This window comes from Ranitomeya variabilis, chromosome 3, assembly GCF_051348905.1.
Source record: "Ranitomeya variabilis isolate aRanVar5 chromosome 3, aRanVar5.hap1, whole genome shotgun sequence".
In the NCBI taxonomy this organism is placed as follows: Eukaryota; Metazoa; Chordata; class Amphibia; order Anura; family Dendrobatidae; genus Ranitomeya; species Ranitomeya variabilis.
In genome coordinates this window covers 78,877,210-78,898,368 of record NC_135234.1, presented here as the reverse complement: position 1 = coordinate 78,898,368, position 21,159 = coordinate 78,877,210, and the positions used below count along the sequence as shown (strand labels likewise).

Genomic DNA, 21,159 nt, shown 5'->3' with positions numbered 1-21,159 from the left:
CCAATTTACAGCTCACAAAGTCAAAAAGTAAAAGTCCTCAAGTAACCAGACAAAATTACTATGCAGCTCACAAGGACTCGGAAAGTCTAAATTGGGAAGCTTTCGCCAATCAGATGAGAAATGAGAAATGAGTCATATTGGATAACTTTGGTCCGAGTAGCGTCAAATTTTTACACAGCCAGCACCCAGACTGATAATACGGTAGTGTGAACATAGCCTTACAGTGACACAGCTGTTTTACTAAGAGGATCCTTAAAAACAAGAAGATCCCCATTTTTCTTAGCTAATCATTACTGTCCATGTCAGCCACCGTCCTGCGGCAAGAATCTCCAACTGGAAAAGTGCAATGAAACTAGCATTTAATTGGTGCGTGCGTGCGTTAATGTTACTCCATTAGATGACAATAATCCAGAGCTTTTGCCTCATAACTGATCAGTAGAGTGACTACAGCACTCAATGTCCAAAAAAACCCTTTGCATAATCTAACTTTGAAGGGGTTGTCCACTGGAGTGGTGCTACTTATCTAAGTTCTCTGACCCTGACCTTACGCTTACCAGTAGATATCTTCTGCTATTCCCAGCGCCGCTCCGGTCCCGGTTCGCCATCTTGTGACAGCAGCTTCTGGCTGAACGGACTACAGAGGTAACGGTCACAAGCTCTCAGAGTAGGTCAAGGAGAGTCTTGTCCTGGCCTTCTTCTGACTCTCAAAGACTTACATTGAGTTGTGACTTTGGGATCACCCAGCAAACTCTGGAGTGATCCACCAGGTCACAAACAGCTGGAGACCGACCGGAGCGGCGCGGATGAAGACAAAGAACAGGTGACGGCGGCTGATAAGTATAACACTATGCTCAAGCATCTTAGATTAGCATCCCCACTCTAGAGGTGCAGTAAAAAAAAAAAATCTCTGGAGTGGTGCGGTGCTTTAAAAGGAACCTGTCGCCAAGAAAATGCCATCCAACCTGCAGGCCCCATGTTATAGAGAAAGGGGGCGGTGAGTAGATTGATATATACAGTTGTGCCCAAACGTTTACATACCCCAGCAAAAAAAAAAAAAAAAAGACTTCAAGCTGTCATTGATGTTAGAGGGGCAATACACAGTATTAGGAAATGGGGAACTTTTGATCAAGGTCAGTTGCATGTTTTGGGCTGTCATTATGATTTCAAAAGAGAAAGTACCCTAGTTTGACGACAATAAATGGCTTCACCCAACCACTAACCATGAAAGGAGAAAGTTTTGGTGTTATCATTCATATTCTCTGAAAAAAGACCAAGAAAGCAAAAATTCTGCCAGGGTATGTAAAGTTTTGAGCACAACTGTAGTTTTGCAAGAAACTATTCAGTATAACCTGTGTTTTCATCATTTACAGCTCTGCTCTCTCCGGGATTTTTGGTCCATATCTCTGTATGCCCACTTATACAGCTGTCAATCACTGACAGGACCGCCCACTGGACCAAAAGAAAGTCTAAGAAAGTGCAAAGCTTTAAATGCTGTAAACACAGGTTATACTGAGTCTTTTCTCACAAAACTATTTATCAACCTGCTCAGCTCCACCTGTCCCAAAACATATTGCCTACAGATTTTCATGGTGGTAAGCTCCCTTTAAAGGTTTCTCATTCAGACAAAAAGTGAAGGCCGCCCAATAACTGCAGGGGTGACGTGGCGTCCAGGACAGATTTTTAGCTTATCTTATTACATATGAGAGTAGTGGTATAGTTGGGCAGGCTTTTCACAAACTTGGACTGGTTGTGCTAGTCATGAGGAATGCAGCACAAGTCTTATATACATCAGGCTGAAAAACATTGGAGGTGTGATAATGCACTTTGCCTGCTATATCCAAGTGCACACACGCACCCCCAGTACACTTTCAGGCTGATTTGCATATAGATTCTTGGATTTTAGGCTAGAATTCTCAGGACTGTCACTTTGGATCACTACAAAAAAAAAAGGATCTATTTTATTGGGGGACAAGTGCCTATACAGAAATACCACTAACACCATATTTAAAAACCTTCTGACAGGTAGGGGGTATTAAAAAGACACAGACCTGTGAGCATGAAGTTCATAATAAACCTATAACTACAAGTGGTACTACAGCGAGCCGTAGAATAGAATAGAATAGTAAACAAAGCGAAAACATCAGACAGTACTTACCAGCTCTACTTTTGGCCCAAGACCTTCTAAAATCTTATGTGCTTCCTCTGCTTTTTTCTGCAAGATACAATAGCATTGGATCGTTAAGAGAAAGCCGAATCTAAACAAGATACAGGGGAATTTAGTAGCCCAAAGTAAAAGTGGAGGGTTTACACACCACTATGAACTACTACTCTAAAGAAACATAAAAACATAGGATTGAACAATGACCCCTTGTTTTAGTCAAGTTGTTAAGTTTAAAGAGAACAAGTAATCAAAATCTTGGTAATTAAACTTCCAGCTTTCTATAAGGTGCATAACTATCTGTGTAGATATTCCCCTGATTAAAGCGCTACTCCTACGAGGATGGAGAAATTGAAGTTCTAGTACTGCTGCGTTCAGTTCTCAAGAGGCCGCTGCTGAGAGGGGGCGGTGCTAAGAGGGGCGCCGCCGAGAGGGGGGCGTTCATGAGAGGGCGGTACCGAGAGAGGGGCGGCGCCGAGAGGGGGCGGTGCCGAGAGAGGGGGCGGTGCCGAGAGAGGGGGCGGTGCCGAGAGAGGGGGCGGTGCCGAGAGAGGGGGAGGTGCCGAGAGAGGGGGAGGTGCCGAGAGAGGGGGAGGTGCCGAGAGAGGGGGAGGTGCCGAGAGAGGGGGAGGTGCCGAGAGAGGGGGCGGTGCCGAGAGAGGGGGCGGTGCCGAGAGAGGGGGCGGTGCCGAGAGAGGGGGCGGTGCCGAGAGAGGGGGCAGTGCCGAGAGAGGGGGCAGTGCCGAGAGAGGGGGCAGTGCCGAGAGAGGGGGCGGTGCCGAGAGAGGGGGCAGTGCCGAGAGAGGGGGAGGTGCCGAGAGAGGGGGGCACTGCAAAGGGGACTAGTCACAGTCTCCTCGCTGTTCACATGCCGGCTCTGCCCTGAATGTCAACCCTCTCAGTACAACAAGTACTGGCAAGGACATCAATCAAGAAGGAGAATCAGGATCAAGACAGTCAAGACATTTTATAAAATGTGTGGCTACTCTCACACATCAGGTTTTTTGCATCAGGCACGACCCGGTAAATGTTAGAAAAACCGGATCCGGAGCAGAGTGTGAAAAACTGATGCGAAGGATCCGTTTTTTCGACGGATCCAACTAGCATATCCAGATAATTGGATAAAAAAAAATTTGTAGCATGCTCAGTTTAAAAAAATGGAATCCAGCACCGGAATCCATAATTTTCCGGATCCGGCACCTTCCAGCTCCCATAGGCTTCCATTCTAGCAAACAGCCGGAAGCGCCGGAGACAAAAAAAACGTTGCTATGGACATTTTTCCCAGAGACTGCAGATTTGCCAGATCCGGCGAAAACCGGACAAAACACACGGTCATCCGGCACTAATACAAGTCTATGGGGAAAAAAACGGATCCGGTGGCAACATTCGCCGAATCTGTTTTTTTTTTTTTTATTTAGCTGAATTGAGCCTGACGGCGAAAACCTGATGTGTGAAAGTAGCCTTACCTGTCATACTAATCCTGCCAGTGATCACAGCGATATCACTGCTGAGAAGTGATCTGTACAGAACTGGAAACGTCTATCACAAAAGTTTTACAAAGAGAGTAAAGATTGCAAGATTTCAAGAATACTTTTACAAAAATAACATTTAAAAAAAAAAAACCACGTGTGTAACCTTGTTACAATAATCCTGCCTGTGATTATAATAGAGCCAACGTTCCCAATATGTGATAACAGCTCCCCTCACTGTACAATGACCTCTACACAAATAACATAAATCCATGATTCAGTACCGGACTCTGGTGGTCTATGGTCCATATTGCTGCTGTAAAAGTACGTCTCGAACTGATGTCAGCAGAAGCGCAGGCAAAGTGTCTACCGAAATACCTGGCAATTGTCTCCCTTCATGTAACGTAATCTCTGGAGACAGATTCTCAGAGAGTTTTGTGTACGACCCATCGCTCTTAGCTCATTTACATATAAGAAAATGTGGATTTCTCTGGAGTCAGTTAATGAATCATAGATATAAAGGTTTCCCTTTATGTAACTTTCCATAACCTACATTTTGATGGCTTAGGAGGGTTGATCCTACTGACAGATTCCCTTTAGCACATCCACCGCATATACACATCGCATGTCAGAAGCGGGCATATGGAGAGGGCTCACGTAGCGAGCTCGCCCCATACCCGGTAGATGATGGCTAAGTATTAAAGTCAGGACCTACCGCTAACAATCGCGGGTGGAGTGGAGCTACCCGCTATCAATCTCTGACAGTGGAATTTAACATCCGTTGATGTGCAAGCATTAGTGATGAGCGAATATACTCGTTACTCGAGATTTCTCGGGGGTCCTCCGAGTATTTTTTAGTGCTCGGAGTTTTAGTTTTTCTTGCTGCAGCTGAATGATTTACAGCTACTAGCCAGCTTGATTACATGTGGGGATTCCCTAGCAACTAGGCAACCCCCACATGTACTTATGCTGGCTAACAGATGTAAATCATTCAGCTGCGGCAAGAAAAACTAAATCTCCGAGCAATACAAAATACTCGGAGGACCCCCGAGCGTGCTCGAGAAATCTCGAGTAACGAGTATATTCGCTCATCACTAGCGAGCATGTCAGTACGTCTGCCCAGTGACGCGCCTGTGACATGATCGCGGGTCACAGATGGGTGGTCATGACAGACCAGGATCAGCTGATGACCCCCATGGCTGTCATTACGGAACTCCTTTGTAACCCTGCCTGTGTCAGAGCTTCGGAGACTGTGATTTCAGCTGTCTGCAGAAGTGCATCTTTCTGGCCACAAGGATGATGTACGCGGCATGCAGCGATGGGCGCCGCCATCTTGAGGAAGTGTAATAGATCAGATCCGGTGTACTAAGAGGCGCGGAACGCGTCATGCGATCCACAATCACCAAATTGCATGCACAGGAAATACAATACTCAAGAGACCTTGGAACGCACAGTGCACCCCACCCACGGTCACCCTGTAACACAAATGTGCCTAAAATGACGACCTCAATCAAGATCGGGAGTCAAAAAGTGCATCAACAAAGATTATTGAGTATAATCACAAGGTACACCTTACAGTACCAAAATATAGTGCCATGTGCAGCAAAAAATCCAGAAACTGCAATGGCTACATCTAAAATGTACATACGGATCTATTATACAACCAGGTCCCTTCACTTTAAGGTGGGGTGATATAGCTATGAACGACAAGATCCCTGATCGGTTTCCCCTTTCTAAATGTGACAGATGGTTTGGAAGAGAAGCCGCCAAGGCACCTCAGAAGACGCCCTTCAATATGAGGATTAGATTGGTTTTCCCAGTAAAATCCCCAAATCCTCATTTGGATTGAGACCTGATGGATTGTGGCAATATGCCATCAATGAATAAATGAATGAATGAATGAATGGATGAGTCAAAGTAAATTCAGTGTTTTTGTTTTTTTTTATTTTTCTTATAAAGTAAGGAAAGCTTCAATTCTTGCAGAAGTCTTCTTTTCCCCAACTGGTTGCTAGGCTTTATTGTCAGCCACTGTTCCATAAGAGCAGGCTCTCAATCTCACTCAAACAAATGCTGGAAACCACACATTTAAAGTGCAGTCCTAAAAGCAAAAAATCCAATATCACGTGTATAACCGGCAGCTCAACCCAACTGGGAAATCAACAAAAGCAGCAGCCAACACAACCAGAGCCGAAATACTGATAAATCAACCACAGGAAATGAAGCAGCGCTGCGGTTGGGGAGCCGGACAATGGGGGCGACATCACGGGCGCAATCGTTTACACACAGATTATTCTAATCCATCTGCTCCAATTACAGCGCTAGGACCAGCCACAAATTGCACACATCCTTCTACAATTAAAAGGGGTCGTCCAGACAGGCTATTTTGTCTAAAATATTCTGAAACCAGAAAAACTATATTCCCCTTATCCTTCCCCCACCGCTCTGGTTCCAAATCCCTGATAATCCGCTGCAACCAGTGATTGGCTGCAGCGGTCAAAGCTGGAAAAAGAAGGAGAGACCAGCACATGACCCACAAGAATCTGAACTGCTTCTTTTGGCAAATTAGCCGTTTCCAAATTAATTTGGCCAAGCTGGAAAACCCTTTTAAATATATAAATCAGTCAAGTTAATGCAAAACTGATAAGAATAAACACAAGGTGAATAAAAAGTGTAAAATATGAAGAATTACTAAGCCCAACTCCGTTATTAACCCCTTAACCCCCGGAGCTTTTTTGGTTTTGCGTTTTCGCTCCCCTTCTTCCCAGAGCCATAACTTTTTTATTTTTCTGTCAATATGGCCAAGTGAGGGCTTGTTTTTTGCGGGACGAGTTGTACTTTTGAACGACACCATAGGTTTTACCATGTCATGTACTAGAAAACGGGTTAAAAAAAATTCCAAGTGCGGTGAAATTGCAAAAAAAAAAGTGCAGTCCCACACTTGTTTTTTGTTTGGCTTTTTTACTAGGTTCAAACTAAAACTAAACTAAAACTGACCTGCCATTATGGTTCTCCAGGTCATTACGAGTTCAAACATGTCTAGGTTCTTTTTTATCTAAGTGGTGAAAAAAAATTCCAAACTTTGTTTTAAAAAAAAAAAAAAAAAATTTCCGTTACCCGTAGCGTCTCCATTTTTCGTGATCTGGGGTTGGGTGAGGGCTTATTTTTTGCGTGCCGAGCTGACGTTTTTAATGACAACATTTTGGTGCAGATACATTCTTTTGATCGCCCATTATTGCATTGTAATGCAATGTCGTGGCGACCCAAAAAATTAATTCTGGCAGTTTTGACTTTTTTTCACGCTACGCCGTTTAGCGATTAGGTTAATCCTTTTTTTTTCTTGATAGATTGGGAGATTTTGAATGCGGAGATACCAAATATGTGTAGGTTTGATTTTATTTTTATTGTTTTATTTTGAATGGGGCGAAAGGGGAGCGATTTCAACTTTTATATTTTTCTTATTTTTTTTTATATTTTTAAAAACATTTTCTTTTTATTTTCGGTATGCTTCAATAGTCTCCATAGGAGACTAGAAGCAGCCACAACCCGACTGGCTTTGCTACCTAGAGGCAATGATCAGATCGCCTGTATACAGCAGATTTACTCACACGCTACGAGAGCCGACCACTGGGTGGCGCTCACAGCAAGCTGGCACTGACATCCATAGAGGTCTCCAGGAGACCTCAGGTTGTCATGCCAACACACCGGTGACCCACGATCACATGACGCGGGTCACCGGTGTGCGTATTTCCAGCGCGATTGCTGGAAGCGCGATTTAAATGCCGCTGTCAGAGTTTGACAGAGGCATTTAACTGGTTAATAGCCACGGGTGGATCGCGATTCCACCCAAGGGTATTGTGGGCACATGTCAGCCATGCAAAACAGATGACATGTCCCCGGAAAGATGTGGGCTCAGCGCCGGAGCCCATATCAAAGGGAGGGAGTCCGACATCGGCGTAAATGTACGCCCGATGTCGGAAAGGGGTTAAAGACCAAGCAGCGGTAAAAAAGTCCAGGACGCGTTGTAGAAAATAAAGTGCTCACTTACCCGGTTCTCATCATAAATAATTTGGACGATACTGCGGTGTTTCTGCTCCACAGGTGGAGGGGAGACGGGCTTCTCGGGCTCCGGAGGTTTGGCTGCTTCTTCTTCAAGCTGTTGCTAAGTTACATAAGAGGGAAAAAAAAAAATCTCCATCATCCAACGTAAAACTCCAATCAGCATCTAGTCACATCGAGAAGCAACAGTTTGTTCACATTCCTGGATTTCGGTCCAACGTTTGCCCAGTGACAGAGAACGCGGGAACCACCATATAAACCAGGGATGGAACGGCTGCACGAATACTAACGAAAAATTATCAGACAGAAAATTATCCAGTTTACCCACTGGATGCAGAAGGACTAATCCAAGTACAGATCCGGTGCAAGAACTTCATGTCCCCGATACAGAAGTCGAGGCAGAAAACAGAATCAAACAGGCGAACCTGTGCTGCTGCTGCCGAGCGTGGTCTGTCCGGAGGAGGAAGATGTTTTAATACTTTGAAAAATAAACCTCAATACTTGGATTCCAGTTTTCTCATCAGTCTTTGACGGCAGCGCCGGTTAACCCATTTGTTTCTGTTTTCTTCTTCGATTTCTCCATGTGGATCTGCAGCAGACCAAGTCTTATCAATGGTTGTGTGAACACAACCCAACCAGCGGAGCACAGTTGTGCATTTTTATTCAGACTTTTTACCTGGTTGTTAAGACACTATTGACCTTTTCGCCATCCTCTAGATTTACATGTTACAGAAGTGACGGTCCGCACCGAGCCACTGTTACCGCTCGTCACTCCCCCGCCACATCTCCAAATCTAGGACTGCACCCATGGCCGCTTACCATCTGGCCCATAACACCCGTCCCTGTCAAGCACCTAAGCGCGGGTTCAATAGAAAGTTTGAGCCCATGCACGGCTCTGTGTACGCACTCGTGCAGGACATCTTTTTGAGCAATTGTTGGGTTCTCAGAACAGGCAAGTTGGGATAAAGATGTAGAACACAACCAGCATCTGCCTGTAACAGCAGCGACCAGAGCTACCTCCGATCACTGCCGTTTAACCATTTACCCATCGCTGACAGAAGTACTTGTCGACGCAATCTATACAAATCTGGTACAGCCATAATAGTACAGGCCAGAAAAACCAAAATGGCCAGTTCATTTTTACCATACAATGGACGCCGCAAAAACGTAACCCCCTCCTTCCAAAAAAAAAGTTAAAAATTATGGCATTACATTTTTTTTACCATTTCATTCTGCTTGGATTTTTTTGTCTCCTTTTTTAAGTACATTGTATGGTAAAAGGAATAGGGTCACTTACAATTACAACTTGTTCTGCAAACAAATAAGCCCTAATACGGCTGTGTCAAAAAATAAATAGTTAAATATGTCAAAATAATTATAGCTCATGGAATAAAAAAATAATAAGATATTTCCTTCCAGACTGGTACCAGTACATCTCTGTGCTCATCACCGGGCAATGAGTGAGCGCTGCAGTCAATCACCAGTAGCTGATTGGCTGCAGCGTACACATTTCATCCAAGCATCTCTGGCAGCCATGATTCCAGCCAGTACAAAGCACACAGGATTGTAATACCTGTTTTTTCTTCAGTTTCAGAATCTGTTGTTCAACTTTTGCGATTTCTCGGTCGACCCTGTCCATACTTTGAATCAATTCTTCTTTAGAGAGTTTGGAGGGAGATGCGTCCTGGTCATCATTGGCTTGGCCAGAGAGGGGAGATGCGGACCCCTCATGTTTGCCAGACAGTCCTTGTTCCTATAAAAACACAAACATTACCATGATTACACTGCGTACTAATGAATACGAATAAAGACAGATTTACTATAAAAAAAAGGATTGTAAAGCATGGAAGCTGTCGCTATGCTCATATTAACATGAATGTGTTTGTCCAATAAACATGTATATACTGGATAATGATAAATATATGGTCGCTGGGGTCCAGCAGACCACCACTGATCTGGAGAATGGGGTGTTTGTGAATGGAGCGGCAGTGAGTATTGGCGACCAGCTCTCCTTACACCAGTGCTTCCCAAATTACTGTCATCCCCTAAAGAGCATTTCTGATGCCCTGACAATGATGCCATCACCTGTGCAATACTAAGGAAATCCTGAACACATGATCTGTTTGGGGGGCTACAAGGATGGTAGTTTGGAAACCACTGCCTTAAGCCATGTTCACAAGATCAGTATTTTACATCAATATGTGTAAGCCAAAACCAGGAGAGGAACAATCAGGGAAAGTATAATAGAAACATATGCACCACTTCTGCATTTATCACCCACTCCTGGTTTTGGCTACAAATACTAATATAAAATACTGACCAAATACTGAACATGTCCTTAAACCGTGAATAAACCAGTGGTCACACATGCTCACTCCCTTCACGTGCTCGTTTCATTGTATGAGTGACCGCCACACATAGTGGAAGATGCTGGATCAGTAATGGCGGGCAGGGCAAACATAGTTATATATATATAATCCTATCCTGTGTGATACTGACTGCTGAGCTGTGTATCTAATTCCATCTTGTGTGACACTGACTGCGGAGCTGTGTGTCTAATCCTGCCCTGTGTGATACTGTCTGCTCAGCCATGTATCTAATCATATCCTGTGTGATACGGACTGCTGAGCTGTGTATCTAATCCTATCCTGTGTGATACTGACTGCGGAGCTGTATATCTACTCTTATCCTGTGTGATACTGGGCTCCCCCTGCAGTCCGTGTCAGAGGGTGGTCTGGTAATAAATTATGCTATTTCCAGCTTTACAGAAGGACGATAACACCATAGAAATGATAAGAATAATAGGTCTCAGTTACCATAACTGTCTACAAGGAAAACTGTTGGTCATAGCAACCAATCACAGCTCAGCTTCTTATAAACAGCTCTGGTGAAATAAAAGCTGCTTAGTGATTGGGTGGGGCTATGTGGAGTGGGCATGGCTGAAAGGAAAGAAGCTTAGTGATTGGGTGGGGCTACGTGGAGTGGGTGTGGCTGAAATGAAAGATGCTTAGTGATTGGGTGGGGCTATGTGGAGTGGGCGTGGCTAAAAGGAAAGATGCTTAGTGATTGGGTGGGGCTATGTGGAGTGGGCATGGCCGATATATACACACACATTCACATATACAGTGGGGCAAAAAAGTATTTAGTCAGTCAGCAATAGTGCAAGTTCCACCACTTAAAAAGTTGAGAGGTGTCTGTAATTTACATCATAGGTAGACCTCAACTATGGGAGACAAACTGAGAAAAAAAAATCCAGAAAATCACATTGTCTGTTTTTTTATCATTTTATTTGCATATTATGGTGGAAAATAAGTATTTGGTCAGAAACAAAATTTCATCTCAATACTTTGTAATATATCCTTTGTTGGCAATGACAGAGGTCAAACGTTTTCTGTAAGTCTTCACAAGGTTGCCACACACTGATGTTGGTATGTTGGCCCATTCCTCCATGCAGATCTCCTCTAGAGCAGTGATGTTTTTGGCTTTTCGCTTGGCAACACGGACTTTCAACTCCCTCCAAAGGTTTTCTATAGGGTTGAGATCTGGAGACTGGCTAGGCCACTCCAGGACCTTGACATGCTTCTTACGAAGCCACTCCTTCGTTGCCCTGGCGGTGTGCTTTGGATCATTGTCATGTTGAAAGACCCAGCCACGTTTCATCTTCAATGCCCTTGCTGATGGAAGGAGGTTTGCACTCAAAATCTCACGATACATGGCCCCATTCATTCTTTCATGTACCCGGATCAGTCGTCCTGGCCCCTTTGCAGAGAAACAGCCCCAAAGCATGATGTTTCCACCACCATGCTTTACAGTAGGTATGGTGTTTGATGGATGCAACTCAGTATTCTTTTTCCTCCAAACACGACAAGTTGTGTTTCTACCAAACAGTTCCAGTTTGGTTTCATCAGACCATAGGACATTCTCCCAAAACTCCTCTGGATCATCCAAATGCTCTCTAGCAAACTTCAGACGGGCCCGGACATGTACTGGCTTAAGCAGTGGGACACGTCTGGCACTGCAGGATCTGAGTCCATGGTGGCGTAGTGTGTTACTTATGGTAGGCCTTGTTACATTGGTCCCAGCTCTCTGCAGTTCATTCGCTAGGTCCCCCCGCGTGGTTCTGGGATTTTTGCTCACCGTTCTTGTGATCATTCTGACCCCACGGGGTGGGATTTTGCGTGGAGCCCCAGATCGAGGGAGATTATCAGTGGTCTTGAATGTCTTCCATTTTCTAATTATTGCTCCCACTGTTGATTTCTTCACTCCAAGCTGGTTGGATATTGCAGATTCAGTCTTCCCAGCCTGGTGCAGGGCTACAATTTTGTTTCTGGTGTCCTTTGACAGCTCTTTGGTCTTCACCATAGTGGAGTTTGGAGTCAGACTGTTTGAGGGTGTGCACAGGTGTCTTTTTATACTGATAACAAGTTTAAACAGGTGCCATTACTACAGGTAATGAGTGGAGGAAAGAGGAGACTCTTAAAGAAGAAGTTACAGGTCTGGGAGAGCCAGAAATCTGGATTGTTTGTTTCTGACCAAATACTTATTTTCCACCATAATATGCAAATAAAATGACAAAAAAACAGACAATGTGATTTTCTGTATTTTTTTTTCTCAGTTTGTCTCCCATAGTTGAGGTCTACCTATGATGTAAACTACAGACGCCTCTCATCTTTTTAAGTGGTGGAACTTGCACTATTGATGACTGACTAAATACTTTTTTGCCCCACTGTACATATAGATATATAGACAGATATATATATTTTTTTTTTAAAGAAACGTATTCATCACACCAGTGGCCCTGGTGCAGGCACCTACCTTCTTAATATCCCCTTGTGCTCGGAGCCCCTCCTGGATGGTTGATACAAGAGGTACAACAGACCCAGCAGCAACTCTGTAGTGCGAGTCAACCTGTTCGAGCCGAGGTCTCTTGGACTCCAGCACGTCATGCTCGCCCTGAGCAGAGGAATGGTACTGTTGTTCATACCCTGATCGCCTGTCCTGAGGCCTGAAAAACCAATGTAATCAATAACATAAAGCACATTTGCTGCTTTACCTGTCGCAAAACTAGCAGTTCTCTGAATGCTTCACTCTGTACATTCCCAACCACACTACTGATTGGCAGCTTTCTGTGTACGCTGTGCATAGGCAGAAAGGCGCCAATCAGTAGTGGGTCTTGGTTGGACTAGTAGACCTCTAGTAATAATCTCCTGCTGGAATCAGGGTCTCTGCCAATACATTATGTTGCTCTCAAATAAGATAGCAAACACTTGATGACAGATAGCTTTTAAGACTAAGTGCAGACACTGGTATCTGTTGAGGAGGGGAGTCACCACTTCTGAAATGTCCGTTTTTGTAAATTATTTTATATCTCAAGAATTAATAATTCTGGATCATCTTTTCTAAGAGCTCTGCATTGTTCTGCTCCTCCATTATTCCTCCTGGAAAGTTAACAATAAATTGACACAGTTGAGGGGCGTGTCCCTGTGCACTGACACTATCCAATCAGCTGTGGAGTTATAAGTCTGTGTAAGACACGCCCCTCTCAGAAAGGGTAGGGAACGCCCAGGTACCAGTTTATTGGCACAGCAACTATGACATCACTTTAAGAAAGTATATAGGAGACAATGATCGTCCAATTATCTGGCACAATAAGTATGTTCACACATGGAGGTTTTGGTTTTTTTCTATGCTTTTTTTTTTTTTTTTCCAATGTTTCCGCTGTATTTTACAGTACCAACAAAGTCTGAGATTTCAGAAATATCATGTGCACACCTTGTTTTTTTTGTCCTCAGTATTCTGTGCTTTGCATGGTTTTTGTATAAAGGAGCCTGTCACTTCTTTCAGTGTTTTTCGTCCATTTAAAGTAATGGGTGGTGAAAAACCGCTGAAAAAACGCAGGTAAACTTTATCAGCATGCACAAGAGACAAATGTAGCGTGACAAAAACGCAGTAAAAAGGCAAAAAAAAAACAACCTACAAATACGCCATGTGTGAACATAGCCTTATACTTAGCAAGTGTGCAGCTTCTGTATGCTGATACTTTAGAATTGGATATCTTTTACATGGCGACAAAACAAGTTCGTCAGTCAAGTGTGTGTATGGGGTCCGATAAGTCAGGACTGACCTTTACGCCTGTAAGCAAAACCATCTTCCGTATGTCTGTTATATTCATATACGATCCGTACGCCATCTGGTTTATATGAACTCAATAAATAATACAATGCTAAATGCAGTTTTGTATGTTTATAACTGCAATGAATCCGTGTAAACAGTATTAAGGGAGTATAGTATTTAAGCAGGCGATGGCATACCCTAGTGATACCATCATGATCGCTGGGGGCTCATCCACTGGTACCTCCACCAATCCCAAGAATAAAGGAACGGCTCCGGCACTGCGTCCCCTTCAGTTCGTCCCTGCACAGCGGCGCTCTCAGGCGCACAGCGGCGCTCTCAGGCGCACAGCGGCGCTCTGTGGGTTTACAGCCAGCACCATTCACAGTGGGTCAGGTCAGAAGTGGAGGAGACCCCTATGTGTGACCCCTATATAACCAATGGGGGAATGAGAAGACAACACATGTGGGTGGCAAACACGTTTTTTGCATTAGTTTAAAAAAAAATGCGAAGGGAAAGGTGGATTCTCAGTAGCTTCATAGTAATAGTGGACTTCAGCAGAGGAGACACAGGAACTTTTAATAAAAATAAAAGGGGGGGATATTTTTAATACAATTGTGATAGGTTTTAGGCTTTTATTTATCAAGCAAGATAATTTCAAAACCAATATTTATTCACTGTGCGGCCGAGAAGCGATTTGCTTTCCTAGACGCCGTTTTACATTCTGAAAAACCAGATTTCTTCTTCGCTCCGGGCGAAGTGGTTGGCGGACTGTTTTACAAGGAAACCAGATTTGTCAAGCAAGCAATCTGACGGACCCGGAGAACATTCCAGTGCGGTTTTAGGACGCACATTTGCAGCAGAAGAATTCCTGGAGCTTTTCAGCAATGTGACTTTAGATAAATAAGACATCCACCTTAACAGGTAACAGATCCTTAGGTGGGAGCCCCTCTCCTAAATGAAGGCAGCTGAAACCGCATACCCCATCAACTAAACAAAGTGACAACTGTCCTAAACAAGTTGGCCAAAATGAAATCTTCCCAGAGTCTGCAGCCCTGCACAGATTAAAGGTGCTGCCGACACTAAGGAAAGGCGATCATAATGTAAAAAGAAATGCAGAACTATCACCAAAGACGTTCCCCAACCCCAAACAGCTATATATATTCCTATATATGCAGCTTGGGGCAAAGAAAAATATGTTAAAAAGGAAGCGGTGGCCAGGATTTAGACCCCAACCAACCACCAACCCGTAATCCAGGACAGATGGTTCATTCAGTGTAAAGGAGAGAAATAACTTCCATTGATGTACAGCACTAAGGAGTCACACGGTTGAGATGCTCTCGCGGACAATGAAGCCGGCTGATCCCTCTCGTGGCACCCATCATCACAAGCCACCTCCAACATCACAAGCCACCTCCAACAGCATCCGGCACATGTGCAGTGACGGGAGGTGGACTGGATCACCATCATCTGCACATGTGATAAATGTTGTAGGGAACGACTAGTGATTATGTACTTGGTCCATGGGAAATCAATCAAGTGACAAAAAAAACAGATTTACAGTTTGGGGCGCCAAGTAAATTCATTTTAATGTAGTGGTCTCGTGGCACCCAACAACACAAGCGAACAGCATTCAGCACATGTGCAGTGAGGGGAGGCGGACTGTATCATCATCATCTGTACATGTGATAAATGCTGCTAGGAACGACTTGTGATTATGCCCTTGATCAAGTAAAAAAGAAGCCAGATTCACAGTCTGGGGAGCCAATTAAATTCATTTTAATGGAGTGGTCAAGGCTATTCCTCCAACTTACACCAAATCTGCCAGAAATTAGAAGATCATGTTTGTGAACCTGCCACCATCCTGGAAAACAGAATGGTGACAGTTTAGGGGTCTGCAGCCTCCCTTTAAATGGTGCATGTTGGGACTTGATTTTTGACCCCTCTGATACTATACTTTTTTGATATGGGCGTCATCAAGGCTGATGAAATCTGACATACATGAATTAGAGCACGGATCAGGAGGATCCAGACCAGGACTGCTGCTCTGCATTTTCCTGAGCATGTGGCTCAACTTTATGGAACTTTCCTAATGACGCCAGTACCTTGATATTCAGGGAATAAAGTTTAGGTCATACACACGACCTGCCCCGGGTATTTGGACATTGGGAGAACTAGGGTAATTTTACAGACCGACCGCACGTAGTAGAACAGATGTAAAAACCCATAAAATGTATCACAAAGAAGGAAAAAAAGAAAGAAAATTACCAATTAAAAATGTATTCAAAAGTACTCCTGGATTTTAAGATCAACGATTGCTGTCATTAATTAAGACCCTTTATTGTCGTCTGGCAGAGAATGTAAAGACGCCCTTGGTCAAAAGACCAAAACATTCTGGAAAATGAGGGATCAGATTCAGTGACTGCAAACAAGAAGATCATAAAAGGACACTAAAGCAAGAAATGAAAAATAAAAATAAATGGCAGATATATGACCCTATGTTTTCAGTTCTGGAGGATTTTCTGGGTATTCATGACAAGTCTTGCAGAAACCCAGTCTGGCTCAGTGGTTAGCACTGTTGCTTTGCAGCTCTGGGGTCCTGGCTTCAAATCCCCCCCAAGGTCATCATCTGCAAGGAGTTTGTATGTTCTCCCTGTGTTTGTGTGGGTTTCCTCCGGGTTCTCCGGTTTCCTACCACACTCCAAAGATATACTGATAGGAAATTGACATTAATTTCCTGTTCGGGTTCACAATTTTACTAGCAAACAGCTGAGGGGGTCAGCCCTTGATAAGATCTTCGCCATACAATCTGTGTCCTCCTGAAGACATGGAAGGGGGGAGGCTCCTGCTGCAGACAGTTGTCATACAGCCAGACATAATACAGTGGAGAAGAATTGATATATGTATTTTAATTGAAGTTTGCACTAAATAAAATCAGAGGAGAACAGAAAGGTGCGGGAGTAAAACACAATGACTTGATACAAAACGATGAGGAAATTGCTGAAATTATAATATCCTTCTAATATGGAAGACCCTTCTTTTATGTCCTACGTACACAGTAATGACACGCAATGAACGTCTACAGCACTTACCGTTCGGACACAGGATGAAATTCTGAGAGCAAAGATGGACGCCTCCGAAGCTGCTGCTGTTGCTGCAACGCCTCCAAATTTCGGTACTCGGGGATAGAAAACTCCTAAAAATAATTGAGGCACATTAGTGTTCAGATAAGCCATTGTCTCCACTAATACAGATTCCGATATTTGCCAAAAAGTGTCTCCCTCGGCCATTAATTCGGGCACAAGACTGTCCCCACACAAACAGGATTGAGTCCAGCAGCATTTTTAGTGCACGTGGATCAGAAGAAGGGAACCTAATCATCAATCAGAAAACAATGGAGAATATTCGAGATCCTAGGTGAAACTCCAACACTGGCATTTGGACAAAGCTGCGCAATTCTGCAATTCACAAGAGCCTATTCGGTAGACCGAATAGAAAGCAAAGTATAACTTCTTCTTCTGTGCTGCAAATTTAATCCTCAAACATTATTTTACTATGGTTAAATTAATCGATTTTGTCTCCTGTAAAAAAAATGAAGCTGAAGTCCTGTCCAAACTGGTCATTGCTGGGGAAGATCCATACACAGGAAAGAGGGAGCGGGGTCTGCGCACCGTGTGCCCCCTCTCTTTTGGGCCAATAACCTCCTTCCCTCAGTAAGAACATTGAAGATGGGTCGTGGCTGGGTCTTCCAGCACGACAATGACCCGAAACACACAGCCAGGGACAACTAAGGAGTGGCACCTTAACCCCTTCATGACCTTGCCGTTTTTTGCAATTCTGACCAGTGTCCCTTTATGAGGTAATAACTCAGGAACGCTTCAACGGATCCTAGCGATTCTGAGATTGTTTTTTCGTGACATATTGGGCTTCATGTTAGTGGTAAATTTAGGTCGATAATTTCTGAGTTTATTTGTGAAAAAAACGGAAATTTGGCAAAAATTTTGAAAATTTCGCAATTTTCACATTTTGAATTTTTATTCTGTTAAACCAGAGAGTTATGTGACACAAAATAGTTAATAAATAACATTTCCCACATGTCTACTTTACATCAGCACAATTTTGGAAACAAATTTTTTTTTTGCTAGGAAGTTATAAGGGTTAAAATTTGACCAGTGATTTCTCATTTTTACAACAAAATTTACAAAACCATTTTTTTTAGGGACCACCTCACATTTGAAGTCAGTTTGAGGGTTCTATATGGCTGAAAATACCCAAAAGTGACACCATTCTAAAAACTGCACCCCTCAAGGTGCTCAAAACCACATTCAAGAAGTTTATTAACCCTTCAGGTGTTTCACAGCAGCAGAAGCAACATGGAAGTAAAAAATGAACATTTAACTTTTTAGTCACAAAAATGATATTTTAGCAAAAAAATTTTTATTTTCCCAAGGGTAAAAGGAGAAACTGGACCACGGACGTTGTTGTCCAATTTGTCCTGAGTACGCTGATACCTCATATGTGGGGGTAAACCACTGTTTGGGCGCACGGCAGGGCTCGGAAGGGAAGGAGCGCCATTTGACTTTTTCAATGAAAAATTGGCTCCAATCTTTAGCGGACACCATGTCGCGTTTGGAGAGCCCCCGTGTGCCTAAACATTGGAGCTCCCCCACAAGTGACCCCATTTTGGAAACTAGACCCCCCAAGGAACTTATCTAGAAGCATAGTGAGCACTTTAAACCCCCAGGTGCTTCACAAATTGATCCGTAAAAATGAAAAAGTACTTTTTTTTCACGAAAAAATTATTTTAGCCTCAATTTTTTCATTTTCACATGGGCAACAGGATAAAATGGATCCTAAATTTTGTTGGGCAATTTCTCCTGAGTACACCAATACCTCACATGTGGGGGTAAACCACTGTTTGGGCACATGGTAAGGCTCGGAAGGGAAGGAGCGCCATTTGACTTTTTGAATGAAAAATTATCTCCATCGTTAGCGGACACCATGTCGCGTTTGGAAAGCCCCTGTGTGCCTAAACATTGGAGCTCCTCCACAAGTGACCCCATTTTGGAAAGTAGACCCCCCAAGGAACTCATCTAGAGGCATAGTGAGCACTTTAAACCCCCAGGTGCTTCACAAATTGATCCGCAAAAATGAAAAAGTACTTTTTTTTCACACAAAATTTCTTTTAGCCTCAATTCTTTCATTTTCACATGGGCAAAAGGATAAAATGGATCCTAAAATTTGTTGGGCAATTTCTCCTGAGTATGCCGATACCTCATATGTGGGGGTAAACCACTGTTTGGGTGCACGGCAAGGCTCGGAAGGGGAGGCGTGCCATTTGACTTTTTGAATGGAAAATTAGCTCCAATCGTTAGCGGACACCATGTCGCGTTTGGAGAGCCCCTGTGTGCCTAAACATTGGAGCTCCCCTACAAGTGACCCCATTTTGGAAACTAGACCCCCCAAGGAACTTATCTAGATGCATAGTAAACACTTATAACCCCCAGGTGCTTCACAGAAGTTTATAACGCAGAGCCGTGAAAATAAAAAAATAATTTTTCTTTCCTCAAAAATGATTTTTAGCCCAGAATTTTTTATTTTCCCAAGGGTAATAGGAGAAATTGGACCCCAAATGTTGTTGTCCAGTTTGTCCTGAGTACGATGATACCCCATATGTGGGGGTAAACCACTGTTTGGGCGCACGGCAGGGCTCGGAAGGGAAGGCACGCCATTTGGCTTTTTGAATGGAAAATTAGCTCCAATCATTAGCGGACACCATGTCGCGTTTGGAGAGCCCCTGTGTGCCTAAACATTGGAGCTCCCGCACAAGTGGCCCCATTTTGGAAACTAGACCTCCCAAGGAACTAATCTAGATGTGTGGTGAGCACTTTGAACCCCCAAGTGCTTCACAGAAGTTTATAACGCAGAGCCATGAAAATAAAAAATAATTTTTCTTTTCTCAAAAATGATTTTTTAGCCCACAATTTTTTATTTTCCCAAGGGTAATAGGAGAAATTGGACCCCAAAAGTTGTTTTCCAGTTTCTCCTGAGTACGATGATACCCCATATGTGGGGGTAAACCACTGTTTTGGCACACGTCGGGGTTCGGAAGGGAAGTAGTGACGTTTTGAAATGCAGACTTTGATGGAATGCTCTGCGGGCGTCAGGTTGCGTTTGCAGAGCCCCTGATGTGCCTAAACAGTAGGAACTCCCCACAATTGACTCCATTTTGGAAACTAGACCCCCAAGGGAACTTATCTAGATGTGTAGTGAGCACTTTGAACCCCCAAGTGCTTCACAGAAGTTTATAACGCAGAGCCGTGAAAATAAAAAATGTGTTTCCTTTCCTCAAAAATATTTTTTTAGCCCAGAATTTTTTTATTTTTGCAAGAGTAACAGGAGAAATTGGACCCCAAAAGTTGTTGTCCAGTTTCTCCTGAGTACGCTGATACCCCATATGTGGGGGTAAACCACTGTTTTGGCACACGTCGGGGTTCGGAAGGGAAGTAGTGACGTTTTGAAATGCAGACTTTGATGGAATGCTCTGCGGGCATCAGGTTGCATTTGCAGAGCCCCTGATGTGCCTAAACAGTAGGAACTCCCCACAAGTGACTCCATTTTGGAAACTAGACCCCCAAGGGAACTTATCTAGATGTGTGGTGAGCACTTTGAACCCCCAAGTGCTTCACAGAAGTTTATAACGCAGAGCCGTGAAAATAATAAATGTGTTTCCTTTCCTCAAAAATATTTTTTTAGCCCAGAATTTTTTATTTTTGCAAGAGTAACAGGAGAAATTGGACCCCAAAAGTTGTTGTCCAGTTTCTCCTGAGTACGCTGATACCCCATATGTGGGGGTAAACCACTGTTTGGGCACACGCCGGGGCTCGGAAGGGAAGTAGTGACGTTTTGGAATGCAGACTTTGATGGAATGGTCTGCGGGCATCATGTTACGTTTGCAGAGCCCCTGATATGCCTAAACAGTAGAAACCCCCCACAAGTGACCCCATTTTGGAAACTAGACCCCCCAAGGAACTTATCTAGATGTGTGGTGAGCACGTTCAACCCCCAAGTGCTTCACAGAAGTTTACAACGCAGAGCCGTGAAAATAAAAAATCATTTTTCTTTCCTCAAAAAAGATGTTTTAGCAAGCAATTTTTTATGTTCACAAGGGTAACAGGAGAATTTGGACCCCAATATTTGTTGCCCAGTTTGTTGTGAGTACGCTGATACCCCATATGTGGGGGTAAACCACTGTTTGGGCACACGTCAGGGCTCGGAAGGGAAGTAGTGACATTTGAAATGCAGACTTTGATGGAATGGTCTGCGGGCGTCACATTGCATTTGCAGAGCCCCTGATGTGCCTAA

General features: G+C 43.7%; 1 protein-coding gene across 1 annotated transcript in view; it reads right to left on the bottom strand.

The window, feature by feature from the left end:
• NCOR1 (nuclear receptor corepressor 1) overlaps positions 1-21,159 on the bottom strand; it is a 181,055-nt gene that overhangs the window by 121,806 nt on the left and 38,090 nt on the right. The window contains exons 3-7 of the mRNA XM_077294240.1: positions 16,887-16,990; positions 12,499-12,688; positions 9,257-9,436; positions 7,673-7,786; positions 2,156-2,212 (exon numbers count right to left, since the gene is read on the bottom strand). Coding sequence (XP_077150355.1) covers positions 2,156-2,212; positions 7,673-7,786; positions 9,257-9,436; positions 12,499-12,688; positions 16,887-16,990 — 645 coding nt within the window. The remainder of the gene's footprint in view (positions 1-2,155; positions 2,213-7,672; positions 7,787-9,256; positions 9,437-12,498; positions 12,689-16,886; positions 16,991-21,159) is intronic.